This window comes from Carlito syrichta, unplaced genomic scaffold (assembly GCF_000164805.1).
Source record: "Carlito syrichta isolate Samal-C Ts95f unplaced genomic scaffold, Tarsius_syrichta-2.0.1 Scaffold173424, whole genome shotgun sequence".
In the NCBI taxonomy this organism is placed as follows: Eukaryota; Metazoa; Chordata; class Mammalia; order Primates; family Tarsiidae; genus Carlito; species Carlito syrichta.
Genome location: NW_007117520.1, coordinates 757,291 through 776,927, shown reverse-complemented (window position 1 = coordinate 776,927; position 19,637 = coordinate 757,291). Strand labels below are relative to the sequence as shown.

General features: G+C 42.2%; 1 protein-coding gene and 1 pseudogene across 1 annotated transcript in view; one reads left to right on the top strand and one right to left on the bottom strand.

Annotated features, from left to right (window-relative positions):
- Positions 1-4,556: 4,556 nt before the first annotated feature.
- Positions 4,557-5,544, bottom strand: LOC103252863 (annotated as a pseudogene).
- Positions 5,545-6,837: 1,293 nt separating this feature from the next.
- The window catches only part of CD247 (CD247 molecule), an 82,814-nt gene continuing 70,014 nt past the window's right edge, over positions 6,838-19,637 (top strand). Inside the window, exon 1 of the mRNA XM_021709323.1 lies at positions 6,838-7,053. Coding sequence (XP_021564998.1) covers positions 6,996-7,053 — 58 coding nt within the window. The 5' untranslated portion in view covers positions 6,838-6,995. The remainder of the gene's footprint in view (positions 7,054-19,637) is intronic.

Here is a 19,637-nt window from a genome sequence, read left to right as displayed (position 1 = left end):
ACTTCCTTTTTCATGAACTTTCTCTTCTTTTGCTTGTTTCTCTAATGTTGTTTTAGACTTTAAGCCAACTTGAAAATTTCACAAGGGTGAGGATTCTTTTACTCCCAGTTCTATCTTCTGTATATAGAGCAGTGCTTGACATCTGGTAGGTACTCACAAAGTATTTGCTATAACTGAGTAATGTTGAGATGCTCTTGATGTGTTAAGGAACTAAGCATTTGTCACAGGGCTGCAAGTTTCCTTTCTTAGTTTTTGTTTGAAATCTATTGCAACCAGTTAGTTTAGATTATACAGAATTTTATATAAATAGGATCACCCAACAGGCACTCTTTTTTTGGTACACTGATTTTGAGATTCAACTCTGTTGTGTATATTAGTAATTTATTCCTTTTTATTGTTGGATATTTCATTAAAGTTGGGTGGTTTCCAGTTTTTGGCTGTGACAAAGTTGCTATGAATATTTATTTTTTCCCATTGGTAGATACCTACAAGTGGAATATCTGAATCATATGGTGGATGTTTCTTTTTAAAGAAACTGCCAAACTGTTTTCCAGGATGGTTGTACCATTCCCATAATCTGTGCACGAGAGTTCCAGTTCTTCCATATCCTGGGCAATACTTAATATGGCCAGTTGTTTTTTTTAGCCATTCCAATAGGTAAGTAGTTGTATTTTATTGTGGTTTTAATTTTTTTCTTCAATAATAATTAATGACATTTGGCATTTTTTCATGTGCTTATTGGCTACTCATTTATCTTCTTTTGGGAACTGTCTATTCAAATTCCATGTTCATTTTCTTATTGAATTGATTATCTTACTATGAGTTAAAATAGTTATTTACATATTCTGGGTATAAGTCCTCTGTCTGATATATTTGTTGGCAAATAATTTCCCTCAGTATATGGCTGGTTTTATGGTGTCTTTCAATGAACAAAAACTTTTAATTTTGCTGGGTGTGTGTCTCACACCTGTAATCCCAGTACTGTGAGAGGCCAAGACGGTAGGATAGCTTGAGCCCAGGAGTTCAAGACCAGCCTCGGCAACATATGAGACCTTGTCTCTACATAAAATAAAAATATTAACCAGGCATGGTGGCATGTGCCTATAGTCCCACTACTCAGGAGGCTGAGGTAGGAGGATTGCATGAGCCCAGGAGGTAGAGGCTGTGGTGAGCCGTGATGATGACACTATACTCCAGACTCTGGGTGACACAGTGAGACACTGACTCCAAACAAACAAAAACAACTTTTAATTTTGATAAAGTTCTCACTCATAAGCAGACCTTGTACAATTATCATAATACTATAAGAAAGGAATTGGCAGTAGTGGGAAACTGCCAGGGGAGGGACGGGGGCACACTTCAATAAGGGTACCTGATCTCAAACCAGGTGAAGTGGGGACCAAAGTAAGGCCTAAACTTTACCTGTACAGTGATCATTTGTATACTTAACTTTGAATTGTACTCCACATCTTTAAAATAAAAATAAAATAAAATAAAATAAAACAATAAAAAGGGGAAAAATAAGATAAATAATTTTGATAAAATTCAATTCACCATTTTTTCTTTTATGGTTTGTGCTTTTTTGTGTTCCATCACAAATATTTTTCTCCTATGTTTTATTCCAGAAATTTTATAGTTTTAGGTTTTCCATTTAGGCTTATGAACCATTTAAGATAATGTTTACATATGGTGTGAAATAAGGGTCAATATTTATTTCTTTCCCAGGCAGATACCCAGTTGCTCTAGCACTATTTGTTGAAAAAATTATCATTTCCCTGATGAATTTTTCTTGCACCTTTCTTGCAAACCAATTGACCATATATGTTTAAGTCTGTAGTACCGTAAGTATATATGGTATTTACTTTACTTTGTAATGTTTGATATCTGGCAGGGTTATTTCACTCTCCTTACTCTTGTTTTACAGAATTTTTCACTATTCTTTTGCTTCTTTGTTTTAGCATTATTTTGTATTGAGATATAATTCATATAACATCAAATGTATCATGTTAAAGTACACACGGCAGTGGTTTTTAGTATATTCACCATGTTGCACACCATCACCACTATCTAATTCTAGAACAGTTTCATCATCCCAAGAAGAAATCTCATACCTCTTAATAGTTAGTTCCAATTCCCTGCTCTCCCCATCCCTGGGCAACCACTAACCTACTTTCTATCTCTATGAATTTGCTCATTCTGGACACATCGTGTAAGTGAACTCATACACTGTGGGGCCTTTCGTGTCTGGCTTCTTATGCTTGGCAGAATGTTTGCAAGGTTTATCCATGTTGTAGCAAGTAGCAGTACTGCATTCCCTTTTACGACCGAGTCATATTTCACTGTTTGTGTCTAGCACTTTTGCTTATCCATTCCTCAGTTGTGGTCATTTGAATTGTTTCCCATTGTGGCTATTATGAATAATGCTGCTGTTAACATTCATGTACTAGTTTTTGTGTGGATACGTTTTCAAAACTCTTGGGAATATACCTGGGAATAGAATTGCTGGGTCATGTGATAATTTTATGTTCAGCCTTTTGAAGAAGTGCCAAATTGTTTTTCACAGGGACTTCACCATTTTACATTCCCACCAGCCATATATGAGGGTTCTAATTCTTTACGTCCTCACCAATACTTACATGGTCTTTTTTATTTCAGTTATCCCTGTGAGTGTAAAGTAGTATCTCATTGTGGTTTTGATTTGTATTTCTCTAATGACTAACAATATTGTGCACTTTTTATTGTGTTTATTGGCCATTTGTATATCTTCTTTGACTAAAAGTCTATTTAAATCTTTGGATTGTTTTTAATCAGATTTTTAAAAAATTATTGAGCTGTTGTAGGAGTGATTTATGTATTCTCAATCCTAGACCCTCTTTGGTTTATGATTTGTAATATTTTCTTTCATTCTATGGGTTTTCTTTTCTTTTCTTTCTTTCTCTCTTTCTTTTTTTTCTTTCTTTCTTCCCTTCCTTTTCTTTCTTTTGTGGAACAAATAATCATATGTAATTATTGCTTATGAGCAGAATATTTTCTGGAGGGCAGCATTGTAAGTATTAATATTGGAATCAGTGAAAATAACTAATATACATCAAAATGTTTTAAATAATCATTTCTCAGAAAGGTATGTGTTCAGGTCATTGGTCTTTGGGAAACATAATTTTTTTTTAAGTTGGAGTCTCACTCTGTCGTCCAGACTGGAGTGCAGTGGCCACTCCCGGCCACCGCAGCCTCGACCTGCTGGGCTCCAGCGATCTTTCCGTCTCAGCCTTCCAAGTAGCTGGAATTATAGGCATGCGCTACCACGCCCGGCTGATTTTTCGATTTATTGTCGAGATGAGGTCTTGCTGCCCAGGCGGGTCTCGAACCCGTGGGCTCAGGCAATCCACTCACCTCAGCCTCCCAAAGGCGCGGGATTACAGGCTGAGCCACCGAGCCCGGCTGGAAAACATAATTTTTGAGGAACTCTTTTGCCTTGTGAAAGTGACCTAATGTTAATGAATAAAATAAATACAATTCTTGCAGTTCAACTGAAAATACGTAGGTACATATCTCTTGCTGAATTCTAATAATCTTATTCACTCTTTAAAAATTTACATACAGTAAAATTACCAGTGTTTTTTTGAACTTGCTGCTTTCTCAAAATTCACATAACCATCCATTAACAATCTCAATGTCTTAAGTATAATGCTTTTATAAAGACTCTTTTTTCACTATGCCTCCTTTTAAAATGCCTTATTTTAAAAATGCAGAGTTTTATTTGTGCATGCTGGTTGTTTCAAGTCACATCACACAGTGGTGGTTCCATGACCAATGTGACAAGAGTGACTGTAAAATCATGCAAGTGTGGATCCCCGATCATGTTGACACTCAGGTCGCTTAAGGATGCAAGAGAGAACCAGTAATTATCCATCCTTTGCACTAGGTAAAAGCTAAACAAACACATATTGGATGGAAACAAGAAAGTCATCATGGTTTTGCTGATCACTGTAGTGTTTAGTTAGTTTTGTCTTAAGAATTTTCTTCACTTACCCTGTCTCTCTACTCAGGGTGCAGCACATCACTTCCTTGTCAATAATGCATGTGTGGATCTTACCTTGACTGTATCTGTTTTTCCGTTTTACAATCGGTGGCCCAAATCCTCAAGGCCACTGTCAGCACACTGGCACACGCTGCCTTTCCACGCTCTCTGTTGTCCTGCTAACCTGCTAAAGAACACAGGCTACCTCTGGCACTACCCAGAGCATGAGTTGCTTGACATCATATGTTGCCTTCAAGTCTTTTCTGAAGTCTCACGTTTTTCTGTCTGGAACCTAGAAGACATTGATCTAATAAAATATTAGCTGATAATTTCCTGAGTATTATTTCAACAGATTTAAACATGGTTTCCTTAACATGGGTGAGTCAAAGTCACTTACACTACACAAAAGTTAAGCATATTTTTGTCACCACTTTGTCTGAGGTTAGTAAAACCCCCTTTCACTTCCACATCTGTTGGAATTGCCCACCCCAGGGTCCTCCAGTTGTGGGAGGAAAATCTGTTCAGGAAATTTCTGAAGTCAGTGTTCACTGTGAAATGGGTATTCAGGGTGATCATACCACATAAACATTTCCAAGAAGCAGACATTTTTATTCACGTCTTCAGTGTCCTTCATTACATTATCCAGTGAGAGAAAAGTCAAAGATCTGAAAGTTTCCCTTGATCCTTTCAGGATTAAAGCTTTTAAGAATGACAACCACTCCTGGCTGAATATAGAAACACAAGACAACTTAAGCTGCCATCTGATTCTACTTTTTTCCCAACGAGTTTAGAAGTACATCCTTCAGTAAGATTGGAGAAGACACTTTCACCCAGGCTGGGTTTCTATTTTTCTATTTATATGGTTCCCAAAGGACTATATGAAATAATGACAATGTTATGTTGTTGCAAAATTTTGAGAGTTTTGACTGGGGAAATATGGCCCCAATCTGGTTGCTGACTAGCTTCAGTCTGAGTCCTGGCTTGTTCAGAAAGAGTTCCACTGCCTGCGGTTAAAATTGGCTACTCCTAGGGATTTCACCAAGCCTGTATCTTTGCAAGCTTCCAAACTGCAGATTTGACTTGTGATGTAGCCATTTGCCAGCCTATCTTTAGGGCAGATTTCATCTCCATAAGGGCCATGGGCATTTCAGTAATGTATAGATCCACATGATCTAGCTGGAGGACTACCTTGAGCAACTTCTCCAGGGTTGAGTGGACCATCTCTGGGTCATCCTTCTCCGCATCTTTCTGCTACCTTCTTCCAGATGGCCTCCTCAGTTTCATCCTCATCTTGGTAGATATGGTCCCTGTCAATGTGTCGCTACCCAATGTCAATGGCAACCTTCACTGATGTCACACAGGTCCCCTTGGGGTCAATTTAGGTTCTGAGTAGGTTCCCATTTCGATGGTGGGAATGCTGTTTCCATCATTAGAGGGATACAGTGATTTGCAGCACTCTCACTTCTTGATGCACAAAAAATTTTTAATTTTGTCTTTGATCGCTGTACTTTTGGCGTCTTAGCCATTCTTGTACATTATTTTATATATATATATATATATACATATATATATATATACTTTGGAATCAGCTTATCTTTTTCTTTTCTTTCTTACTTTTTTTTAAAAAATAGAGCAGCAACCTACAGTGCAGATTTCTTTAGCTGTGGATTTGGTCCAAATTTATAGTCATCAAAGTTTTATTCTCATAAAGGTTATTGATGGCTCATTTCTTAGAGAAAATTACCACGTGTTTAAATCTAAGATATTATTTTTTAGAAATCTTACTTTGCAATTCTTTTAAAGACCTATATTTAGATAAATAAAGAACAGAACTAGAAATATTTGACTATTTTTTTGAAAGGGTAATTGAACGTTCTATATCTTTTTTTAAGTCGAGGTCTCACTCTGTTGCCCAGACTGGAGTGCACTGGCATGATCACAGCTCATTACAGCCTCGACCTCCTGGGCTTAGGCAATTCTTCTGTCTTAGCCTTCTGAGTAGCTGGGATTGTAGGCATGATCCACACATCCAGCTAATTTTCGGGAACTTAGCTTATCTTGTTCTATAACTTTTGTTGAGATCTTCAATGAGATAGATTGATTAATTTAGGGATAATTGTGGTCTTCTTAAGGAGATTCCATCAAAGAAAGAGATGCCTTTCCTTTGGCCCAAGTATTTTCTATGTTCTTCAGCAAAGTTTTAAAATGTGTTTTATAAAGATCTATTATATTTATAATGTTTATGTCCAGTTTTTAATCTTTTATTATTGTAAATTACTCCCATGTTTAAGTGTCAACAACTAATAAAAGTGTTTAAAATACTATGTAAACTACAGTATTTCAAACTATTCTATGGTCCAAATTCAGGTCCAGTTCAGATCTGCAATCTCAAGTCTACTCCAACTCTCTGCTTTATAGACAAGGAAGCTGATGTCTAGAGATGTTGAGTAACTTTCTGAAGACCACACAGCAAGTAGGTGGTGGTTAGAGCTGTCACTAGAGCTCAAGTTGTCTCTTCATTTTGCCTGACCAGACTCCAAAGCCTATTATTTACCAACGCTCATAAAGTATCTGAGGGTCTGGGAAGGTGGCAAATGTGCTTAGATGCATCAGGTACTCATACCAGCCTAGAGACCAACTTCGCCAGTCAAAATAGAAATTAGATTAAAGTTAGACAAGAATTAGGAGGGGGAAAAAAGGAACATTAAAACAACGAGCAAATGAGAGAAAAAGCAAAACTTGAACAGGCCGACACAGACACACACCCCAAACCCTCAAACCTCTGGAGCTTCCTGCCTATGCACCAAAAGGGGGAGTGCGAGTTTCTTGGTGTTGGCAGGTGCTTTCTCAAAAGCCCACAGTCCTCCACTTCCTGAGGAGGCAACAGAACAAAGCCCGCAGAGACTCCTCTCTTTCTGCCGTCCTACCTCAGCTGCCTCAGCCTCTGCCTCCGGCTCCATCCTGGGGAAAGGACATCATGAAGTGGAAGGCGCTTGTCATCGCGGCCATCCTGCAGGCACAGTTCCCGGTGACAGGTAGGGCCATTGTGTCAATGGCGGGCAACTTCTAGAAACTCTGTGTCTATGTCTGTGTCTGGGCCAGGCTGGGTAGTGGAGCGGTGGTGAGGAGCTGGGGTCTCCTTTGGTCTTCCCAACGCAATGGGCAGCTGAGCAGGGAGGGGTCTGCCCTGTGTTGGCACCTGCTCCATCACAGCCAAGTTCAGCATCAGTTCAGCTTGAAAACCCAGCTGCCCCAGGTATAGGTTTCTTCCAGTGATAAAAGAAGAGAGCAAAGTCCGTGGGGAGGAAGGAAGGATGAGGAGGAAGGAAGGAAAGCAGCTGAGACAGGCCCAACCTGGAGAAACAGACAGGGAGTATTTAACCAAAGCTGCTCAGAATCAGAAAGTGCCAGCCAGGCCACGTTTCATGATGCGATGGTCTGGTCTCTCCGTCTTCTTCTTAGACCCATGGCTGGCTCCACTACTCAGCTCCTTTCCTTCTTACTTTGATGACTAGGAATAGTTCACTGGTTAGTCAGGGTCGTGGCCTGAAACACCTCCACGGGCCAGGGACTGGGTGGGGTTAGTGAGGGAGGGAAGTGGCATGTGCAGGAAGCACCGAGGTATGGCCTTCCACGGAGCATTTTGCCACCTTGCAGCCCACAGGTCCATGTCTAGGCTCAGCTCTGTCATGGCCGCCCCTGTGCCCCATGGCCAAGGCTGCTCTATGACGCACCCATTCTGGGCTCGGCCACTCATCCATCACCCTCATCTCAGGCAGCTCCTTCAGAGCCAGGAGGCCAGTGTCGCTGACAGGACAAAGGGGCAGATGAGAGGATGTGCCTTGCTAAGTCACCACCATGAGCAACAACCAGGCATCAAGAAAACTTGCTCCTCACCTCCTTCCCCTTCGTGGGAGCCCGGGTTTCTACAAGCCTTTAGCTTCCACCATGTTTTCTAGCCCAGATATTAGGAAGGACGCAAGTGAAAAGAAGACAAAGGGACTATTTAGGAGATTGGCGTTGTGGCATTTTTACAAGAAGTGGGGTGAGCTGTATTTGGATCTAAAGAAACAGGGAAGGTGGTCACAAACAAACATCCTTCCCCCTTGATAGCTCAGTGTGGGAGTCTGTTTAGCATCAGGATGGTGGGAGAGGCCTTTGGCACTTCTGTTCTCACCAGGAAGCGTGGCACAGCTCTGGGTGGCATGTCGGGGATTCCAAGGACTGTGTAATCACAGGGTTTTGTGTAAGATCCTAGCTCTCTTCTCAGAAGGGCCTTGGTGGGTATGAATCACCCAGTGCTGGGGAGTGAGGGCACCGGAGACAGCTCAGAGCAGCGGGTCTTTGCTGGCAGGGGACAGGAGGAACCAGAACAGCCAGGAAAGTCAGTGATTCAGGGAAAAACAGCTGGGGGCAATAGCTTCAGACGCTGGGCTTCAGGCTTGGGAGACCACCAGGGAGATCATTTAGTCTTTCGGGGCCTTCACCTTGAGTCTCCTATGTGGTTCGCTTATGTTGGGTTTTGAGACTAAGGCAGCGGCAAAGTGGAGTTAGAAAGAAAAATGAAAGCTTGATAGGGGTGTGGTGGCCACCAGGCGTGGCAAACAGAAACCCACCCAGCAAAGTTGGGGGCCATGCCCTACTTCTACAAATAGGAACAGGAGGCAAAAAATTCACACTGGCTGGATTGTTTATTTCTCAGGGCCATTTACTTCGTCTCTGTTAGGACTGACATTTTAGCTATTTTTTAGGCAAAAACTGGCCAGGCGCTGCGGCTCATGCCTGTAAACCCAGCACTTTGGGAGGCCGAGGTGGGAGGATTGCTTAAGTCCCTGAATGACCAGCCTGGGCAACATAGCCCCGAAAATAAAAAAATCAGAAAATCAAAAAATCAGCTGGGTGTGGTGGCCCAAGACTGTAGTGCCAGCTACTGTGGAGATGGAGGTGGGAGAATCGTCTGACCCCAGGAGGTTGAGGCTGAGGCAAGCCGTGAACATGCCACTGCAATCAATCAATCGATAAATGATAAAACTAATAGACAAAAGTTTTTTGAAGTGTCCTAGCCCAGAAACAAGGTGCAAAGGCAAGGGGCGACTCAGAGTGACCTCCACCCCAGGGCTCATGGTGTTCTCGTTGCCTGAGAGGGAATCCTCCACCAATTCCCAGGAGGAAAGACTGCTCACAGGATTTGGGTGAGATCTTCTCCCGTTTCTTGCTCAGCTAAGTGACCCATCCACTAAACCCTGTTAACATGTAAATGTGCTCCATTTGCATTTCTTTGGAAATGCTCGGATCATTAGGATCAAAGCAAATGATGGCCTAATTAGTCTGTCCACAGGGGGAGGCCTCCCTGAACTGGAGTCTGCCAAGCTGGTCACCAGGGTCTGAAGCTGCTAAGATGATGTGACTTATCTTAGTGCATGGGTGCACTTCTGCCTGCAGAACCCTCAGCTCCTCAGTGCCCGAAATCCCTGCCCCACAGGGCCAAGAGTGTGCCTAGCGGTCAGTGTGGCCTCTGTCTTTTCTCTGGTATGCAGTTGCCACTCTGACATGCAGCCTCCAGAAAGAAGCCTCCCAGGGTTGTGAGTGGCTCTGCTTTCAGAAAGGCGGCTGGACGTGGTGAAGACTCAGGCCAGTCACAGATGGAGTCCTAGGACTGCCGATTCCTAGCTGTGCAACATTAGGCGAGTCATTTAACCTCTTTAGGCCTCAGTTTTCTCACTTCTAAAGAAAGGAAAATAACACATTCTTTGCAGAGATGTGAATGTGAGAAGTGAATGTCAGGTGCCCAATACAGTAGACAGCCCATAAATGGAAGTTGTATTTATTATTGCTATTATTACAACTTGGACTGTCTTCTTGTTCTCAAAACTCCGGGACAGGAGATGGAAGTCCAGGGCTGGGATTCTTAATTTGCTCTTGATGGGTTGTAGAGCCACAGGGGGCATTTTCTCCATCTGCTGAAATCCAGCTCAACCCTCTTCTGATTTGGGGACAACCCCATCCCAACACAGAACACACAGTAATCTCAGGGGCAAGCTCCATGGCGGGCGAGGACTAAAGCTTCTCTGATCATTGGATGACTGCTACATCCACACTTTAATTTTCTAAAGCCTCTTATTCTGTAGGGGAATGTTGTCCCAAAGTGAATGTATGTCTGAAAAATACATAATATAAACAGTTAAGAGGGAGGAAATTAGAAACAAAACCCATTCGGTTATCCTTGGCCAGGCCATCAGACTCTGAGGCTGAATGACTGGCGCGGGGCAAGGTGACTAGGTGTCCACATCAGACTCCTTGAACACGAAATCTTTGCTAAAACTGCTAGGAGGTTGACTTGAGCAGGTTTCTAAGTGATGCCAGCACAAGTTTTTCATGGATGGTATTTTCACCAGCAGTCGTTTTGACCTCCAGTCCCCTGGCTCTGTTCATCCAATGAGCTACTTAATTTTTCTCAGACTTGCTGGCCCAAGACCACAACTGCTTAAACATCTCCCTGAAACAGTCCCGGGAGGCTCTGGCTTGTGTGAATAACCACTACCATGTTCATTTACAAATTCTTTTTATTTTTGCATTTGTTCTTTAAAAAGTTAGATTTAATTTTTAGTGGAGATACACTTTTACTATCAAAAGTCACCCAACACTGTGTCTAGTGCTTTATTTAGAAGGGTTCGGGTGCCATGAGGGAACTTCCTTGGATTAGAGCTGACTTCCTAAGCCTTATGGGTCAGCTAGAGTTTAAAATAAATATTTTAGCTCTGCTTGGGCCAAGGTTAGTTCTTATTAACATTAAAATGGAGATACTAATCAAATTGAGCGAGCATTCAGTCAATTTGGTTAAAAAATTAAACCAGACCGGGCACAGTGGCTCAAGCACTTTGGGAGGCTGAGGCAAGAGGATTGCCTGAGCCCATGGGTTCAAGACAAGCCTGGGTAACACGGTGAGACCTCATCACTACAGTAAAAAATTTAAAAATTTAAAAAATTAGCTAGGCGTGGTAGCGTGTACCTATAGTTTCAGCTACTTGGAAGGCTGAGGCAAAATGATCACCTGAGCTCAGCAGGTCAATGTGGAGGTGACCGTGAGTGTGCCACTCCACTACAGCTTGGGTGACAGAGTAGGACTTCAACTAAAAAAAAAAAAAAAAAAATTAAAGGTCATTTGACCTTTTGGTTGAAACAAAATGACCTTGTTAGTCCCCGCATATACACAACATGTCCTTCAGCCTAAAACATGACTCTAAGTTCCCTGACAAAACAGGCATCCCTGTCATGCTCACGGCTGTACCCAGCACTTAGCACAGCACCTGGAGCAGAGCCACTGTGCAATAAGTATCAATAAGTATTGTCGGATGAATTAAAAAGTAGATGAATGAAGGAAATCGAGATATTTCCATAATATTAAATTCACTTAATGGTTTATTTGGGGAGTATGTTGGATGGGCCTTTCCTCTGGAGAACTTAGTATTAAACAATGTACTTTAAAAGCAAAACAAAACAAGAAACAGAAATTAAACTAATGAAGGGGACAGGGCAGTTTGAGCAAACAGAATGACTGGAAGGGGAAGGAATGATTGGAATAGAGTGATCGCAAAGACAGTTTAGATACAATTCTGCCGTTACTAACATTTTCTGGTTGGATCATACGAAATTTCCACTATTTGTTTATTTTGGACCTACAAAAAAGACAATCTCATATGATTCAGCTAACATTATATCTAATCAATTGTATGTGATTCAACTGAAGAAATTTGCTCATTATTCTTATTTGGATGTAACACTAGGAAAAAGCAGAAAATAAACAAGGCAATCACTATTGGAAATTGTTAACCAATGAATCAATAAACTAACGAAAATTACCCAGGAAAAAAAGATTTTGTGGATTATAGCATAAATCACAGTATCCAATCACCAAATTTCCTCAAAATATAGATAGAAAAAAAAAGCAAGCGATTTAACCCTTCTAGCCCAGTTTGATCTAGGTTACTAAATAAATGTTTTGGGTAGCTATCATTTTTGTCTTCTTTTAATTTAAAGTATATCAATAAAAATATCATAAAACCATTGAAGGAATTTAAAATTTTCTTAAGATCCATAACAAACCAGCCCAATAGCTTTTCATTTTAACTTCTTTATATTCCATTTCAACATTTTTATAAATGTATGCCTATTTTTATATAGTTTATAGTTGATCTCATAATAAACAGTTGCATCTGCTTTTTTCCTTAGCATGTTATTGTAAACATTTTTTTATGCTTGGCCTTTGTGATTCTTTTCATTGCTATGTGAACTTCCATAGCATACGTGCACCATATTTCCTCACTATTTCCTGAGTTTTGAACATTTGGGCTATTTCTAATTTTTGTTGTTGTGGCTAATCCTGCAGAAAAATCTTTACATGTGTGGCCTTTGTTACTGCCTTGGGCAAATCCAGGACTGAAAATTGAAAGAAGAGGTTAACGTAACAGAGTGTTTTGCAGGACGCTTAGACTTCTGTTGAAAACAGTCTCATCAAGGAAAGAGTTTTTGTAACTGTGACCATCTGCAGCTTTTGTGTCTTTTCTGGAGCAGGCAATATGGTGAAGGGAGGGGAGGCTGTGGTGCCAGAGCGATCTGACCCCAAGTCCTGGTTCCTCCCCTGCCACCCCACCAGCAGGATGCCCACCCAGAGCCTCAGTCTTCCTCCGTCAGATGGCGGCTGGGAGGCCTTCCTCAAGCAGGGTGTTGTGGAGCAAAGACACTGTCCCACAAAAGACGCTTGGAGCCAGAGTCATTGACATGCGCCTCAGTTTCCCAACTGCAATACATAAAGGATATCATTTTCCCAATGCAATGCACATGCTTTCTTTTTCTTCCTCTGTTACTAAATTGCAGTGTAAACTTGGGCAGACATTTCTCTATAGGCTTTAGTTTTCTCATCTGCCAGATGAGAAATAGTGAGAGGGTTGAACAGCCCTTTTAGCTACAAAATAATGTGTAGTCTTGAAATTATGAAGTTTTTTTGTTTGTTTTGTTTTATTTTTTTTTAGTCAGGGTCTCACTCTGTTGCCCAGGCTAGAGTGCAGTGGCATGATCACTGTTCACTGCAGCCTCGATCTCCTGGGCTTAGGTGATCCTCCCTCCTCAGCCTCCTGAGTAGCTGGGACTACAGGTGTATGCCACCACACCTGGCTAATTTTTTGAATTTTTTGATTTCTTGTAGAGATGAGGTCTCACTACCTTACCCAGGCTGGTCTCGAACTCCTGGGCTCAAGCAATCCTCCCGCCTCAACCTTCAAAGTGCTGGGATTACTGGTGTGAGCCACTGTGCCTGGCCAGAAGTTACAAAATTTTTAAAGAATATTTAATTACCTAGGTCCCCAACCTCAACCCACACCACCTCACAGGTACCGGATCTCAGAATTTGGAACCTAAACTTCCCTGTTGCTCCAAATATATGTATATATTTAGTATATATCTATATTTAATATATATATTTATCTAAGCTCTCACCTGATCACATTTTTATTTTGTTTTATTTATTTAATGTTTTTTTAAGCCAGGTTCTCACTCTCTTGCCCATGCTGGAGTGCAGTGGCATGATCACACAGCCTCAACCACCTGGGCTCCGGCGATCCTTCCACCTCAGCCTCCCGAGTAGCTTAGACTACAAGCGCATGTCACCATTCCCGCTAATTTTTTGATTTTTTTGTAGAGACAAGAGATCTCACTATGTTGCCCAGGTTGGTGTCAAACTCCTAGCCTTAAGTGATCCTCCCCCCCTTGGCCTCCCACAGTGCTGGGATTATAGGTATGAGCCTATATTTTTAATGCTGTAAGTGGCAGCCTCTATGAAAAATCGAAAGACAAAGACCAACGTTTTCTGGACTGTAATTTATGCTTGTACACTGGCTGCAGATTTATGGAGGGGCCAGACAAGGACTTTTGTTGGTGAAAACTGACTTGAAGAGAAAGCAAACTACTGCCTACGCAGCCAAATTGCACGGTGGAAACATTAGGAGTTTCCACTGTCCACTTTGCTTGCTTGTTATGATTTGTGCTACTCAGCAACTAATTTTCAAGCACAAGAAGGAAAAAATATATAGAAAACACTAGAACAAGGCCAGGCAGGAACCTTGCCGGTCCAGCTGCTGCTCTCTGAGCCACATGCGCCCCTTTCTGTTGGCCAGATAGTTTCAGATACCTTCACATAGCTGATCCTCACAGTCATCCCATGGCAAGTAGCAGAAGAAATAGTAGGACTTTTTTTATAAATAAGGAAATGAGACTCCGAGGCTTGGTGATTTACCGAGAGCACAGCCGGCTCTAAACCCTGTTCCTCTGACTCCTCGTTCAGACACACGCGCTGAGATGCTTTGAGCGTGTTTTGCCAGACCCAGGCATGGCATTCGCCCATGACTGAATCCTGAAGCAGACTTTTTGAAGGCATCCTTTTTAGTAAGAGCACATTACTATTTTCCTCTCAATTTTTGAGGTAAGAAATAATGATTTTGATGCTGAATATCCTCATTTAATATGTTTTTCTGTTGAATGTAAAATACTGGACTATGAACATAGAGCCATATGTTTTTCTCTGACATGTTAATATGGTTCTGACTCAAAATTTTCTCCAAATCTGGTAAATCCATATTTTCCATTTTACTCTTAATAAATGTACCTGTTTTGAAATTTTGTTGAGAGGAACGGATCTCAGTTTGCAGTTCAGTCCTTTCCTATGTGTGCAATGTGTGCGAGTACCTTGTATACAGACACAGATAAAAATGTAAATTAAACCGCATTTGAGAGCTTTGGCCCTAACTAATTGCCCATAGTTAATCTGTTTGGTAAGAATGCATCTTCCTATGGTGTGGAAAGTTGTACCTGCGTGAGATTTTCTAAAAGAATAGCACACTGTTGCACACAGGTTCTGAGCTGAGATTTGGTTTTTTTACTAAATTCTCCAGGAGTGAGAGAGTTGTCATTAAATGACAAATGTCTATCATCAATCTGCAACTAGTTACATCAGATTTTAGCCCTGCCTTCTCTTGTGTCTGCCAGACTGGGCTCAGGGTGTGCAGACTCTTGCGCTGGAGCAAAGCAAGGCATGCCCAGATGGCCATCGCTCAGAGCAAAATGCATGAAGCTCTGAAGGGCCGAATATTCAAGACTCAGAGTGGCTTCCCCAAAGCTGATTGGGAAGAGGGGGGAGAGCGAACATCCAGGGGTGTCCGAGGGATCTTTGTGATGGGCTACAAGTGCTATTGCTGTTGCCAGGTTGTGGGGCTGGCAAGGAGGGCTCAGAGAAGAACCGATACCACTCTTGAGAATTGAACAACCTCCATCTTCTTTTGCTGTATATGCTGGAAAGTCAGCTGTGTCTTCCAGTATCTTACCAGTTCCCTACCGGGCAACGTTGTAAGGAATAAGAGGAAAGAAATCATGGGAATGACAGCCTGAGGAGACCTGCCCTCTCACCATGTGGCTGAGAGTGGTGGTGGAGAGCTGGCGAGGAGAGGTGTTCCAGGGGAGAGGGTAGAAAGACATGGGGCAAGGGGGTGGGTGTTTTCACCAGTCTCCCCAGAGGCTGACTGGTCAGAGCAGCCTGCTATTGGGAGAGGGAGCTGAGCCTGAGACCCACCATGGGAAGAGCCTTCACCAAACTCCGGGGCTCAGGTCAGAGTGGGTACTGCCGATGTGCACGCCAGCATGTGTCTACCGAGTGCTCTGTGGGATGCAGCTGTATGTGCCCCTGTGTGCGCATGCAGGTGCACATGTGCTGGTGTGCGGTGCATGCCTGCTCACCTATCGTGATGGATGTGTGCCTGTGTGTGCACCAAGGAGTGGTTTTTGTGCATGTGGCATGTGTATCCAAGAGGAGTTTGGTGGCAGCAGGGCAGCCCTGTAGAGCTCAGAACTGGCAACCTGCAGAGGTGACAGTGAGACTGAGATGGCACTAAACACATTCCAGGGATTCTGCAGAGAAAGGAGACAAGGAAACTTTGGTCCAAACTAGAATTGCTAGGATCATGAAGGGATGGGAGTGGCTTCTTTGTGGCTGCATAGTCTTCTCTGCTTGGCCTGGCCGACTTCCCTCAGAGCTCTCCCATCTCCCAAGTAGGCCTGGTGTCTTCTTTGCAACTTTCTTCCTCCCAACTCCCCTTACTTTGTATGTAGACCTTACCCCATCCCCCAGTTATGGAAACCCTGTCCACCTGTTAATGCTAAGCCCAGATATGTGGGGATCTCCCAGACTAACTGTTGCCATTGCTACCAGTATTAAGGTGACAAAAGAAGATGGAAAATTATTGTTCTCAGAACTCAAGGTTAAAAACCCAACACAAATAGTTCCCTAGGGTGAGCTGTTCCCAGAGGGGAAACCCAGTGTACAAGTAGTTTCAGGAACACTGAGCCTTCAATAGAAAATGTTACCAGCTCCCCAAATTCTCACCAACTCTTCCCACAGTGGTCATCTTATGTGTTTTATCTAAAATATGCAAAATGCACTTGGTGCTTCTCTTTCTTCTCACCCTCGGAGTAGACTGGCAAGCAATCCAATAAGGCGGCTCCTGGTGACCTACTTGGCCTTCAATATAGTTTTTAATATCTAATTATTTAAACCATGTGGCAGGCCACTCAACTTATCAATGAGTAAATTGATAAGTCCACCAAGCAATTCTTATGTGCCCTGAGTCAAACAAACAATCCTGCAGGTGGTTGGAACCAACCAGCCCATTGACCAGGCCATTGTCTCAGAGGTGAGGACTGAGTGATTGAGGGCCCATTTACTTAAAGCTTTCCTAGTCTCAGAAATCATGTTCTCCATTTTACAAAAAAGCCTAAATTTGCCTTCAGGCTTACTTCTTTGTGGTGTCTAATTTTCATCATTTTGTGGGCCTGTGCTAATTTCCATGCTGAGTTTAGTAGCAGAGGAAGCGTATATGGGGGGGGATACCACCCAGGACTGTTTTGAATTAGGCTGGAGAGCTTCAGAAATTCCTCCTTTGATTTCCTCAAAGTAGAGAGAAATCTTTGTCTTTTCTCCCACTTAACTATCAAGGCTTCAAAGCCCAGACCTATATAAAATACACAAATGCTTTCTGGACAAAATGAATCTTGTCCATTTTCTTTGGGTTTCAGTGGGAACAATAAAGATTGAGCTACAAAAGGTTGGCAAAGAGGATTATTCTTTTTCTTTCTATTAAGCATAGCGGCTTCAAAAGAACAGCTCAGAAAGTCAAATAATTGTATCCACCACTGCTCACCCATCCATCTCCCTGCTGACCTGGTCTGTGAAATCCCCTTTAAAAACTTGGCCAGCTCTCACCTGCCCGCTGCAAATACGGTATTGTTAAATGTTCCCATCTGTAATTTCACAAGGGAGGCTGCTATAAAGCAAACTTCTCCCATTTCAACGTAGTATCTCGTCAGGGAGTAGCTCTTTGGGGTGGGGGGGTGGGGTGCCTCTAATTTTTAAAGCTTTGTAATCTCATATTGGGGAGGGAACCACTTGGAAACCAGAAAAGGGTTGTGAATAGAATTATAGGCACAGACTCTTGCAATCCAAAGGGGCTGGTGGGGAGGACATGAAGGGGAAGATTTAGGGAGCAGTCTTTGATCTTCATGACAATTTCTTGATTTTGTTGGTTTGGAAAACACTTTCTTTAGTTTCTAGCTATGGCTCTAAACAAAAGTCTCACACTTGAAGCTGACCTAATTCCTGGTTTGGTTTCAGACCATAGCTTCCTTGGAAAACTTCTGTCAGGCATTTTGAGGGCACAAAATGGCTCCCATATGCCAGGGGATAAAGAAAGGATTTTCTATTTAGAGAGCTTTAAGTTTGGAGTTGAACGTTTTCTAGCAGCATTCAAACCTGGAGTAATTTCAATTAGAAAAGAAAATAAAAGAATAGAAATCTAACCTCCCGGTGGCCATTCATCTAAAATCCAGTATAGAATAATCACCAGAGAAAGACAGTATTGAGTTGCTGTGTCCTCTCTATGGGGTTAGAAAAGAGGCCTGACTTGCTTGGCTCTGGATGTGCTACCTGTGGATTCTCTTCAAACCCATGGTCTTTCTCCAGTGACCTTTACCCCGGGGCATCACCTCCCTCTCCAGTCATCTTTATTGCATCTCTTTGAAGGTTAAAAAATCCTTTCAGAGGGAATATACAATAAGTAATATGTAATGGGTTGTGAATTATATAAATTTGAAAAATGCAATGCAAAAGTTTAATAAAGTCTCACTTTCTGTAGAGAATTTAAGATAATTCACTAATTTTGCATTTATTCCTATGAGAAATCATCAGAATTTTCAGTCTTTAGGAATGTACCTCTTGTATAAAGTATTGTAGTCAGAAGTGGCTTGTGGTGATATCATGACCAGGCTGGGGTGGAGGTTTGGAGAGCTGTCGCCGGATTTTACCAGTGATAAGAATAGTAGACAGTGTCTCTCTGGGAAGTAGACAGTGTCTCTCTGTGATCAGAGTGGGGTTGGGCAGTTATGTCAGAATCATGAAATATTTGCGCAGGGAAGGATCACAGACACCATCAAGTTCTACTTCTGGATTTTACCAGGGTAGAGATGATGCCCTAAGATATCAAGAAATCAGCCAAACCAGATCAAGAAGCTGCCCTGTAGTAAGCAACTAGCAGAGTAAACACTTGGAGCATGTTTGATTCTGATTCTAGCCATCTGTTCCCTGGGCCACCAGTCTGCACTGGTCGGCACTCCTGGAGCTGTCCTCTTGGGTCTCAAGTGTGTTTGTCAAGGACTCAACCACAAAAGAACGGCAGTTGCCGGGCCCTGTCAGCTTAGCCTGCCCATGAGGTCCTGGCAGTGGCAGACCTACCACTTCCACAGCGGTACAAAAAGGCACTGGGTCATCCCTACAGCGAGGAAACCCCCAGACAGCTGTCGGCACTACTGAAGAGACTCCCTTGGTCTCTTCTATTCCAGCTTCTGCAGACCAAGTAGCCACTGTCCTTAGATTTTTTTTCCCCCCTGTAATGCTGTAGGCCCTGACCTACCTACTTTCAGGGCAGCAAGGGATCGAAGTGTGAGACGTGGTCTTTGTGCCTTGCTTCATATGAGCTGCTCTCTGCAGCCTTCTGGAGAAGATGCAGTCGGATTCCCCTCAGAATTCTTTCAGGAATGAGGCAGGCAGGTGATCAGGCAGAAAGAAAGCTATGAACACACACATACACGCAAACACTTAAGTATATATTGTCAGAGCACATTTTGTCTATATAGATGTTCAATAAAAGTTCAGTGAATATATAAAATACTTTATATTATGTATATGTCTAAGCTTAGAAAATATCTTATGGTATGTAAGTTATACCTCAACAAAGCATTTATTTAAAAAAAGGAAACATCAACCATGTGCAAGGGAGCCTTTACTCACTAGAGGAGGCCCTTGGAAAGTTTTGTGCAAGAGAATATTATAACAATATTTAAATATAGTTAGGAGAGTATGATTTGAAGAAAAGCTATAATGAATTTTTTGGTATTATGAGGACTCATATTCTAATTGAGATTGAGTTGTTTTTGTGAGTGTGAATTTTCATTTATTGGATTTTTTTTTTTTTTTTTGAGTTGGAGTCTCACTCTGTCACCCAGACTGGAGTGTAGTGGCCGCTCC